Below are 12729 nucleotides of genomic sequence, written 5' to 3' on the forward strand. Positions count from 1 at the left end.
CTCACCGATGAAGATGGTAGCGAGGATGATGGTGATTAATGCAACCCATGGAAAAATAGGGCTGGGGAGGATGACACAGGCGAGGGACCAGGAGAGGGAGGATGACTCACGGGTGAGGGGTACCTGGGGATAGAGCGGTGTGGTGTGCACGCTGGCGAGCGTGGGGGGAGCGGCTGGGGCGCGCGTGGCTCGGACCCGGGGAGTGGGCGGGTGGGCGCCCGGGGGCGGAGCGGCTGGGGACTGAGTGGCTGGCAGCTGGGTCTGCGAGAGCAGCAGCAGCAGCAGCGCCCGGGAGCGAAGCCTCGGAGACTCCGCCTAACTGACACCCCAACTCTCCCTCTCCCTCCCGCAGCCCCAAACTGGAGGCAGCGAGCCGGGGAGCAGCCTCCGCGGCGGCGGCCCCAGCCCCGCCCCCGCCCCGCGCGCCCAGCCCGCGACGCCCGGGTCGGCCGAGCCCCGCGCGAGCCCTCGCCCGCCTCGCCGCGCCCGCCGCGCCCCCGCCCGCCCGCCCGCCCCCGCCGGCCGAGGCTGGGCTGCGGGAGGCGGCCGGGCGGCCCCGCGCCTCGCCAGGGCGACCAAAACAAAGGCAGCATCCGGGACTGGGTGGATGCAAACAACCATGAGAGACTGGGTTCTCGCTCTCCCCGGCTCCGCTGCTGCCGCTGCGCCTCCTCCCGCCGCCGGGAGGGCTCCGCTGTGAGGGGAAGCAGGGGCGCCGCTGCCGGGCGTGCATCCGAAAGGTGAGCAGGAGCCCGCGAGCCCGAGGAGGGGGCGGGCAGGCCACGAAAATGTCCTCGGCCGTGGGGCCCCGCGGTCCTCGCCCACCCACGGTGCCTCCCCCGATGCAAGAGCTGCCCGACCTGAGCCACCTGACCGAGGAGGAGAGGAACATCATCATGGCAGTGATGGACCGGCAGAAGGAAGAGGAGGAAAAAGAAGAAGCCATGCTCAAGTAAGCCACCTCCAGCCGCGCCATCCGTGCGCCGAGCCTCCATCGGTCCATCCACCGCCCGCCCGCCCGGTCCTCGCGGCTGGGTGTGGGGGAGGGGCGGGCGGAGGCGCCCGCCTGGGGGCCAGGGGCGCCGGGCTGGAGCGGGGAAGGGTGAGGGGGTCAGGAGCGAGGCGGGGATCCCACCCCGCCGGGAACCTCGGAGCCCGAGAGGATGGAGGCGGCAGTGCAGAGGCAGATTGGGTGGACGGGGGCCGCCCTGGGGGTGGGATGAGCAGAAGCTGGGAAGGACTGATCCCACCCAAGTGGAAGGGCCCGGGGCCGGGAGCAGGTTAGGGGCCAGGGGCTGAGTGGAGGGACGAGGAGGTGGGTGAAGACATGCCAAGAAGGGCGCCTCTTCGCTTCTTGGAGTTGTTTAGCAGGCTGGGCTTACCCCAGTGAAGGATGCCAGTATTTATGTAAGAAAAATGCTTATTTTTAGTGTTCATTTTGGTACTCATTCATCAGATCAAGGTTGGGTCTTTTTTGGGCAGTTGCCATCTTTGGTAACCTGCCTCCCCAGCTTCTCCTTAACCTTTCATTCAGTTTTCTATACCCAATACCCGTGTGAAGACACATGTTCTCACCACATATCATACCATTGGCAATGCAAAGTTTGTAATAATGGGAGAAGCTGATGGGGACTCTGGCCAGAATAAAATAGAGCTTCCTCTTTACTGGTTTTCAGGAGATCTCAGGGGCCTGCTCAGTTCCTGCTGAAATCACTGTAATAGAGGGCTGGATATTTGTACACATCCCCCCTTTAAAACTCATCAGTCCTGCAAGAGATCTCTCTGCCCAGTGTCCCATTTTCAGTGACCTGAGGAGGGGATGGGTTTCAGAGCTGCTGGAGCAGGAGTGTGTGACACTGTGCTGTTGCTTGCTTTAGTCTCAGACAAAACTGCTTACAAGGTGCTGGCATCCAGACTGGGCTTTCGTTGTTCCTTATCAGCAGCCTTAGAGTGGAGCTGGAGGAGACCTCCCAAGGGAGGTCTCCTTGTATTCAGGAAACTTTTCAACTAGGGGTGAAGGAATGGAGAGACCTTGGCTGGGACTAAGACCTTGGTGTCCCTAGTTTAGGCCAGAAGGTATATTTGGGGGCAGAGGATTGACATGAAGAATCAAAGGGAACCTGTTGCATCTGGAGTTAGTTGATAGCAAGGAAGGGACAGGGCGGGAACAGGGATGACACCCAGACGCGGAGCACAACCAGGGTGGCCTCAGACTCCCTCCCTAGGTTTGCCTCCTAAAGAGAAGATGCTGCCATGGAAGGTTTCTTCCACCTCCCCTCAGTGCAGCAGAACCTCACAGGAGAAGTGAGGGAGGCTGCATTCACAGACTGCTGGGTCCCCACCAGTGTAACTGCCACCCAGATGGGAGAAGGGGTTATTAAGGGAGAGCTGTGGGTACGGGGTTACAGCAAAAGAGTAAGAATCCAGTCATTCCTGCCTTTAATTGTAGACTCAGAAAGGAGCCATTAACTTGGAAGGCCAGAGCTGGCCTGGTTCTATAAAGAGCAGCAGGTTTCTGAATTCCCTGCTCCTTCCAATCCAAAAAACAAATACTTTAAGCCTGCCAGCTTGAGGGAGGCAGCACCCTCGTTAATCTGCTGCCTGTCCCTAGTGGAATGATGATGTCCCTGGTGCTGCAGGCTTCCCCTCTTCTGAGATTGGAAGTAATGGATGGTGTCTGATGGTGCTGCTGTCTGTCTGTCTGTCTGGATGTCAGTCTGTCTGTCCTCACTGGTTGCAGCCCCTGCCACCTGTCCTGGACACCTTTTCTACTGGTCAGGATTTACAGGTTTCCTACTGTTTCATTTGGCATTTGGCCTCAGACAGCAGGTGGATGGAGGCCCCCAACAGCAGTGTAGAAAATTGGGGCTGCTGCTTCACAAGGTCCAAATAGGAAGGGGGAGGCACAGTGCAAGTAGTGGCCCTGGTGCCTCTTCCCTCTTCATTGGCTGTTTCAGGGATGGTGGAGAGTGAGAGATTTTAAGTGGGGGACAGTGACTTTTAGGATGGAATCCCAAACCTGCTAACTGCCTAAGGGTAACAATGATGAGCTCGTATGGGCTTATGTAGACGAATAAAAATGAAGATCACCAGCCAATTGCTCATGTCTAAAGCATCTTTCCTGCTGCTGTTCCTGTGACTGCTTTCCACTAGCTTGCAAATATTGTTCTTTTATTGCAAGGATTCGCAGAATATCACAGTATGTGAAGCTGTTATACAACAGCCTTCTATAATCCCGGACCTCTGCATTAACTTTATCAATCAGCCTCCTCTGCTAATGTCCTGGCCTTTTGTGCAGTAGCAGATTGGTGAATGCCTTGACACCCTACTTCACTTCCCTGTAAGCATGCCATATTGTCTGCAATTAGTGGAACAGTTCTGGACTTTTTTTTTTTCCCCCCAGGGCACTTTATGTCTGAAAAGCTGGGTAATGTAGGGGTATTTAAAATGACACGTGTATGGAAACTTAATGACACATAGTTATAGGTGGTGACCTTTTCTAAACTTTGCATAAAAAATAGATTGGAAACAGGATGTTTTTCACTGAACTTTGAAGTATTTGTTAAATAAGAGATAAGTTTTTGTGGTAATGCTTACTTGGTTCATCATATCACATATCTGAGAAATCACTTTCACAGCAAGCCTGACAAAGCTCAATATCTGGTAACAAATCTCTTCAACTTAAAATTCACTTTTGTCACTATTGCAGAACCATTACCATGAGCTATAGACTGTGCCACACTCTTTTCACAATGCATAAAAATGGGCATTAATAGAAGATAGGAAACTAATTGGTAAATATGCCAAAGAGACATTATAAAATAATAATTAAAATTCATTTGTGTAGTTTCATCAGTCTTGATTATAAGTTACTATTTGAATTTGAGCTTGATAATTTCTTTAAATATATATATATATATATATATGGAAGAAATAATCAAGGTTACTTTCAACTCCAGATTTAAGAAAATTTTTAATTCAAAATTGTAAGTGCTTTTTCAAAAAAATAATTCTTTTTTGTTGGCAAAGTACACCAATTTTAAATACCATTGCCATGTGACTAGATTTAGTTGACTCCTGCAAATAATTTTTTGGGGATGTGTATGTGCATGTGTGTGTGTTCTGGAAGCTTTGTAAAACCTAACTTTCTCAATGAATACTTCACTCCTGGTAACTCTCTCTAGACACCATAAGTCAATCAATAGATTACATGGGTTGAATACTGTGTTATCTGAGACCTAAATCAGAGAAGATCTTGGAAGACCTAAACTCTTAATTTCTTTATTATAAAGTCTTCATAGAGAAAGGAACTGCAGAATAGAAGAAAAAAATAGGAGAGTTAAACAGATAGTTTGAGTATGGGAATTTAGAACCGTATCAAAATATTTAATAAACCTAACACTTATTGAACAGTTGCCTTATGGTGGCCCTTATTCTTAGCTGTTATTGAATCCGATGCCAAATAGTTGAACTATGCTCAAGTTTGACATATTTGGATCCTCACAATAGACTATGTGGAAGGTATGTCAGCTCTATAATCCTCAAATCCTCATCCTACACAGTGAGTTCCAGTAATATGCTAAGCTGACTCATGCAACATGGCCTAACTAGAATAAAACCCAGATCTTTCATTCTAAATCCCAGTATTTTCTCACATACTATGCTGTTCTTCTACCAAGAAGAAGCTTTGATTTCATCTACTTTCTTCTTAAATTAATTTCTGCTCTTATCTTAGTTTTAGAAAAGTGGTTTAATAAAAAGTTACACTGATTCAGAAGATCAGCTATTGATTATAGACAGCCTGGAGCTTCACCTAGATCCTTCACAGAGTTTTCCTGTGGATGTAAAATTGTCTCCAGTTCAGGGATAACAAAAGGCATCATGCTGTATATAACATCCACCATGTTATGGTAGAAAGACTATTAACATTGGATCCAAGAAAATTTTGTTCTAGCTCTGTCACTTCCCCTGTAAATGCAGGCAAGGAAATTACATTTGGATTTAATAGGCTCTGTCTTTCTTAGAAATCCTGCAATTCATGATGTCAATTGATTAATAAAGAATATTTCTAGGGGGCCTCCGGGTGGCACAACAGTTTGAGCGCAGTGCTGTGAAACTGTCCGCAGCCTCTGCAGCACCAGTTCGATTCCCGGCCAGCCGGGGAGATTCCCAGGCAGACCTCTCCTGTCTGGCCTGCTGTACTTCTCAGCAGTGTACTTGGGTCCTTCTGCCTGCTCGGCTCCCTGCTCTGTCTCTGGTGAATTCTCTCACCCTCCGGTGCCTCTGGCCTGTACCCCAGTGCTTGTATAAATAAATAATAAAAAAAAAACCTATTTCTAGGAAGCTAATGTTAACTTTTCAAACATCCATAATAAACTACCTTCCTTCATGAGAAAAGAAAGGAGTAGAAATCATGTAACCTTAGCTTTTCTTTCTTCATTCTTATCTCCAACATTTATAACATTGTGGCCTGAAATGTATCCATGAGGTTCTATATGAGAAACCTCATTAACAACTGGGAAAAGAAGAGAAATGGAGGCAACAGGAGAGTAGTATGCATAGTTGCCCGAGTATGCAGGTATCATGTTTTGTGTTTTTTTTTTTTTTACAATATTTCCTTCCCCCCACCCCATCAGATTGAGTCCCCATAGAATTTCCTTCCCCAAGGCACCTGTGCACCATCACCACAGTCCCCTGTGCTCCTCCCTCCCTCCCTCTGATCCCTATGCCTCCTCCTCCCCTGCAGTATGTCTCTGATTATAATTGTCTGTTGTTGCTTTGTTGTGTTTTGTACTGTTATTATTTTTTTACACTGATGTCTTATTTGGTTCCCTTATATTCTTGCTATAAGTGAAGCCATCCGATATTTTTCTTTTTTCCTTCTGGCTTATTTCATTGAGCATAATTCCTTCTAGCTCCATCCACCTTGCTGCGAATGGCATGAGTTTATCTTTTTTGATTGTTGAATAATATTCCATTGTGTATATATGCCACATCTTCTTGATCCAGTCATCTATTTTTGGACATTTTGGTTGTTTCCAGGTTTTACCTTTTGTAAATAGTGCTACAATATACACAGGTGTATAGGTGCTCTTTTGAATCACTGTTTTTGTGTCCTTTGGATAGATCCCTAGTACTAAAAATGGAGCTACCATACGATCTGGCAATTCCACTAGTAGGGATCTACCCAAAGGTATCATGTTTTCATTGGGGTTTGCAAAGATTTTCACGTATTACACCCAAAAGTATCAAATTATATTGTTGAAGCAGACAATGGTGATAAGGAATGGGAAAAAATTGCATAGAGTAACAAGAAAAAGCAACTAAATCATGAGCACATGGCTTACCTGTTCTAGGATGCCGTGTCAAGTACAAAAGACTGGATGAGAAAAGTCACTGTTTTACACCAGGTCTAGTCTCCATACAGTTAAAGGATACTATTATATTTAGGGAAGTTTAACCCTGAATTCTGTAGTTTTCTACTTCAGCCAAAATTTATCTTAGTAAATGTGCATGGCCAATACTGAATTTCTAAATGCTCATGAAGAAAACAGAGAAAAGAGAAACCTAAGATGACATATGTGAAGAGGTATTAAAGAGAATATATACTAAGAGATATAATAATCATAGTTCACATTTATGCCAACTGTCTTGACTTTCTTTTAACTTGCATGCATACTTCTTAGCCAGAAGTGAGGGGGCACCATTGTTTAAGTAAATAGATTGCTAAATTTAAAGTTGAATGTGGATACCAGTGTGGGCTATATGTGCAGCTGCTGACTTGAATAGAAACACATCTTTGGAGTGTTATTTGCTTACCTTTTAAAATGAAGAGAACAATTTGTGTTAAACTTGTGCAGTAAACTTCCTGAAATGATATCAAAGATAAACTCCTGAAATAATATTCTCCTGTAATATACAGATGGATCAAGGTTGCTGTACTATGGATTATAAAATCCATTGTGTTGTACTTCTTTGATATTTGTGAGCTATTTTGTATTTTAAAACTCTTTTTTACATAAATTTTGTCTTGTGATATAACTGGGATATTTTAGAGCTGATCCTGAGAGTGGAAGTAAATTTTCCTGACGCACATGGCAACTAAAGTAATAGAATCCAAAACTCACATACACTGATTCCAAATCTTCAGAGTTCCTGAAGTCTTTAAAAGCACATCAATCTGTGGGGATTATGGTTTGTTTCTCTCTTTTGTTGGGGAAAAGAGAATAACATTTCTGCTTTTTATGTGTCAGGCTTTTGGCTGGGTACTTTATGTATTTTACTCTACCCTGAAGTTAGTGCTTGAAGAGAAGTCCATCTTGTTAGTATTTTATTAGTTTTCTAGTATTAGTGAAATTCCCATAATGGTTAGATACCATCCTGACACTTTGCTCGTGACATTTGACCCTGAAGTCCAGATAAAAAAACTTAAAAGGAACAAGAGAAGAATTTTACATGCCTTACTGGCATTTTCTACACCTTTCCAAGGATTCCTATCTCCAGTCTCTAGTTGACCACAGTAAAGACTCACCAAATCCATATGTGCCTGAGACTTTTCAGATCTATTTGCTCTTTTGCTGATGGGATTTGCTGCTTTTATTTTTCCACTTTTCTCCTGTGCCATGAGGTTTTCTCATTTCCAAACTATTGTTTTGAGTTTTATTTGCTAAGAAGGCTGTTTCTTAGAAAGCGTCATAAGCTATTCAATAATAAGATCATTGTTTCAGGTGTTAAAATTGGGTCAGGCATCAGGCTGTTTGGCTTAGTTCTTACCACTTTAAAACTGTGACGGCCGGAAAGAGAGGTGAACATCAGAGAGTCAGATAAAGCAATAGACTAGATTCTGGTTCTAACACTGCCACTTTCTATAGGTATGAACCTCAATAAGGTAACCCATCCAAGCCTCAGTTTCTTATGTTATAAAGTAGAATTGATAAAGCCTGCCCTTATAACATATAAGGCTTTTATGTGATAGTGGAGATATTTTTAAAACTTCAAATGCTGCCCCAAAGAAAGGTGTCATTGTTATTTGTACTTTGTAAAACTGTAGAAGAATTGCAAAATCATTTTTCCCATATTTATCATAGCAACTCAGAATCTCATGGGATGAGTTCTTGCAGAAGGATCCATCCATTCTATCATGCTGGCAGTGCAGTGTGGCCATTGCTGCATCTGCCAGTGTGAGATGCAAGGAGATGATAAAAGATAAAATGAATCCAAGGCTTGACCTAAGGTTATATTTTCCTTCTTAATTTTTTTTCTTATTAAATCGGTCATAAATGTCATTAGCACAAAAAGCAATGTGGGCAAAATGATAAAGTTCAAAGTGGCTAAAAGGCAACCCTAATTCAAAAATGAGAGGAGAAATTAGTGTTGGGTAATTTCCTCTTCTTTTATTAGAAAAAAAATTGGAGAAACTAACTAATGAATTTAGTGACATTGAACTTAATAAATTATTCATTTTATGAATTAGCTGTCAAGTAGTAGTTTATCTTTTATGTCATTCTACTTTTGGGTGACATGTTTAAGAAGTTCTTGAAGTTCTGTATTTTGTATGCCTAGGTTTTTGTATACACAATCTCACACTATTACATCAAGTTTATGTACATTTATTTTGATTTAGGTCAATTTTCTGTGGATTACAAAACAGGACTATACTGCAGAATTGACTTCAGATTTTCCTGCCTCTTTTGCTATTGTGTGAAAAATTCTCATACACATGAACATTTAATTAAAGACAAAATAGGATTGTTTAAAAGAAATGTGGCTGTTTGCCCAGGACACTATCTGTTTATGTCCCTTTGTGCTATAATTATGGGTAGCACACCTTCTTCTCAACTTTGAGTTTCAATCTGGATGATAAATTTTATTGTCTTCCTCTTTGTAAGTTTTTCTTATTGTTGCCCAAAGCATTTATTTAAAACTTCAAAAATCAAGCCATTAACAGTCAAAATATACCAATGTAAGTACTGTAAGCAAGTTGTAGACATAGAATCTTGAAAATCACTGTTTGGTAAATGAAAAGGCTTTTGCTGAGAATAAGGTGTTTTTTTTTATGGAGTCTCATTGGAATCCTACCTTTTACAACAAATTTGAATTTAAAATTTCAAAACATTTTTCAAATAACAGCAGCTCTGAGTTACAATTGCATACAGGACTCTATGAAAATTCTCCTTTGGGTCTTGCAAAGAGCAGCCTGCAGTTTAGAGAATATATTTTAATAGATTTTAGAATGCAGTGCCTCGATAATCTTCTGAAGCTTAGATAGTTAAAATAAGGTAATGTTATAGAAAATAATTTCATGCAATTTGAAAATAATGTGCGTAACTAAAATACTAGCCATTTTAAAGAACCATAATAAACCACAGATATTTTATATAACATGAAAGATAATATCTTGCTAATAATTTACATATTATTTAGTGTATATTTCTTGTACTCCCATCATTATACCAGGCGATTATTTTCTAGAAGATGGCATTATATTTACATAGCGAAATTATATAACTTGAAAAGCAATGAAGGTATCTGTGCCGTCATATAAATGTTTTATACAGTTTAACTTTTAACAGACTTTCATGCATGATAAACATATTCAGAAATGGGGAATAGTGTAGTAGTAATATTTTTGATGAAGTTTACTGACTGTATTTGCTGGACTTAATGTAGTCTATTTGATTGATTTCCAGCTTACATTTCTGTGCTTAAAGCATTCTAGATTGGTATTTATGCAGTAATGTTATTGTCAAGAATATCAAGTTATTATAAAGTGTGAGTAATCAGTACACAAGCATCATGTGCTGCATTATTGTTCTTGTTTAAAAGTAGCTCTTAAAAATGTAATAAGAAGCTCTTTATTTAGGTTACTGTCTCTTATGTTTTCAATTTATGGGGTTTACCTTTTAGGAAAAATTAGGCAGATGGTATATGAAATACCTAAGGTGTATATAAATCTATCAGGTTTTTGAAATATAGCATAGTGTGCATATATATATCCACATTTAGAAGTTGCATCCAGGTCAGAAAGATTATTTAGTAGAAAGAGATGAAAACAAAGGAAAGGTAACCAAATGGCTTTTCCTTTTATATTTCACACAGCTTAGCAGATTTGTCTTCCTTAGCTATCTCTGTCTTGTAATATATTAGAGCTTACGTTGTTTTCCCAACTCTTTTTTTTCTGGGGAAAAATGAATATATTTTACATCCTGGTTTTGAAATAAAGGGGAGAGATAGTGAAGTGAGATGCCTCACTTATTTTGGATATTAAAATTTTAGTAAAAGTAAAGATTGTAAAGACCTTTTACTTGGATAATCTTCATGATCATCATGACTATTTTCATAATGAATAATTTGGAACAGTAAAATACAGTAAAAATTTCATAACTAGGCTGGATATTTCAATTTGCAGATGTCTTCATGTTCTAGACTGATTCTTGCACCTAATAAATAGCAACCAGTAGTGAAAACTTGATACTAGTCTGGAAAAGATACTATTGTCTGAGTAGTGTTCCAGACACAAGCATTAGGAAGGTATTCCATGGTATTTGGAGCTCCAAAGGCTGAAGCTGTAATAGTTTCTATTGAGCAGAACTATGATGGATGATTAGTCAAGGGGTTATCTAGACCTTGCCTACCATAGAGACAGCATGGTTTAAGCTTTTTGAAGGCCCAAATGCAATAATAAAAAAGCCAACATAATGCCAGGCTACAAGGAGCAGATACTTTCCATGGTAAGCTAGTGCATATTAGTGTGTGTGTGTGTGTGTGTGTGTGCACGCATGCACGTGTGCATGAGAGAGAGAAAGAGAGAGAGAGAGAGAGAGACACTAGTACTTTGGGAAAAGATTAACATGTTAACAGTGCAAAATAGTGTAACATGCATGATGGTTATAGTAAGAATTGGAGGAACTTTTTGGAAATTTCCCTTATACTTCTAAAATTCCATTTCCTTTTGATTTGTCTTTTCTGATTCACTCTATTTAGTTTTCTCTTTACTCTCAAATATTGACCTCCCCATGGGCCCTACTGTCATTCTTCTACTCCTCCCGTTTTATATGTATTTTCTGGTCAGTCTCAAACACAGTCATAGTTTCAGTCATACTTACACATTAATGATACCTAAATCTATATCACTGCATTAGATTTTTCTACCAAATTCTGAATTCTTGTACCTAACCACCTTCTAAGTAATGTGTACCTGGTTGTCCCATAGGCACTACAGAGTACTTGTAACTGATCATAAATTTCTCGTCTTTCTGCTTAAACTTGATGTTTTTTTTGTAATTCTTATCTTTATGAGTAGCATCCATATTGAACTCCTTACTCAAGTCATTGTCTGATACTTCAGATTCAGTCTCCTTAAAATTTTTTGAATTTCTCCTTTATATCCTCTTCCATTGTCTTTACCTTAATGTAGGTTCTCATAACTGCTCATGTGGATGCTTGCAATAACCTTCTATTTCATTGTCATGACACCAGTCAGATTTCCTCCCATCTGTTTAGCACACTGCTGTCATAGTAATCTTTCTAAAATCCATCTAATCCTCTCTCTTCTTTGCTTCCAGAGTAAAGTTTAAATTTTATAACCTGTACCCCACTTGCTCACCCCTTTTGCTGGTCCCTGCTCATCTTCCTATAATAGCCATCCTGTACTAGTTCTCAAGATATCATCACTGCGCCACAGCTTGTTGACTCCAACTTGTGCGTTTCCCTCTGCCAGGAATTTCCTTCTTAGTCTTCCTAGTTTTTATGAAGTCTTTCAAATTAGTTCAAGTGATACCTCATCTGGTACATTTTCCCATACTTCCCAGATTAGCTTTGATATTTGACATCTGTGTTCATCTTTTGTGTAGCCTTCACTCAGTGGTCTCACTTCAGTATAGTATAAACTCCCATGGCAGGATAGTTCTTATTTGTGTTCCTCATATACATGTCACATAATGGATGTCTAAATTTTTAAAATTATGTGTAAGAATGAATAGATTCAGAGGATGTGGAGTGGAAGAGTCACCTAAGGCTGCTACATGGATTAGCAGGGTATGAGTAGGTGGATGGAGTGGGAAGATTATTCTAACCGTGGGAATTCTATCAGCAAATTCTGAAAACAAAGAATAAGCTGAGTGTTTTTGGCTATTAAGAGAACCAGGTTGGTCAGAACTTATGAGGAGTACGTACTGGACAGTGGCTATTACAGGGTGAAATTGAAATAACATTTTCATATGGCCAGTTTTACTCTTAATTTATCATTCATAGTTTTTTTTTTTTAAAGATTTATTTATTTATACAAGCACTGGGTACAGTCAGAAGCATGAGAGGGTGAGAGGATTCACCAGAGCCAGAGCGGGGAGCATAACAGGCAGACCGACGAAGTACACTGCTGAGGGGAGCAGTGGGCAGCAGGAGAGGTCTGCGCACCAGAGCAGAACAGGCAGACTGACAAAATACACTGCTGAGGGGAGCAGCGGGCATGGCAGGAGAGGTCTGGGCGCCATGTGGGGCCTTTGCCTGGCGCCTGGGGATCAAACTGGCGCTGCAGAGGTTGCGGGCATCCTCGCAACCCAGCGCTCAACCACTGCGCCACTGGGGAGGCCCTACATTCATAGTTTTTTAAGAGCAACGTTCTTTTTTGTGTGGTTCTGTTCAAGTATTTCCTTTTTTTTTTAATTTTTATAAAATTTATTTTATTTTATATATTTTTACATCATTTTCCATTTTTGTACAATGTATGCA

General features: G+C 41.4%; 1 protein-coding gene across 2 annotated transcripts in view; it reads left to right on the plus strand.

Annotated features, from left to right (window-relative positions):
- Positions 1-782: 782 nt before the first annotated feature.
- The window catches only part of RIMS1 (regulating synaptic membrane exocytosis 1), a 461872-nt gene continuing 449925 nt past the window's right edge, over positions 783-12729 (plus strand). For both annotated transcript variants that reach the window (XM_054698919.1, XM_054698915.1), the window contains exon 1: positions 783-952. In XM_054698919.1, coding sequence (XP_054554894.1) covers positions 789-952 — 164 coding nt within the window. In that variant the 5' untranslated portion in view covers positions 783-788. The remainder of the gene's footprint in view (positions 953-12729) is intronic.

This window comes from Talpa occidentalis, unplaced genomic scaffold, assembly GCF_014898055.3.
Source record: "Talpa occidentalis isolate TD23 unplaced genomic scaffold, MPIMG_talOcc4v2.1 talOcc4.2, whole genome shotgun sequence".
In the NCBI taxonomy this organism is placed as follows: domain Eukaryota; kingdom Metazoa; phylum Chordata; class Mammalia; order Eulipotyphla; family Talpidae; genus Talpa; species Talpa occidentalis.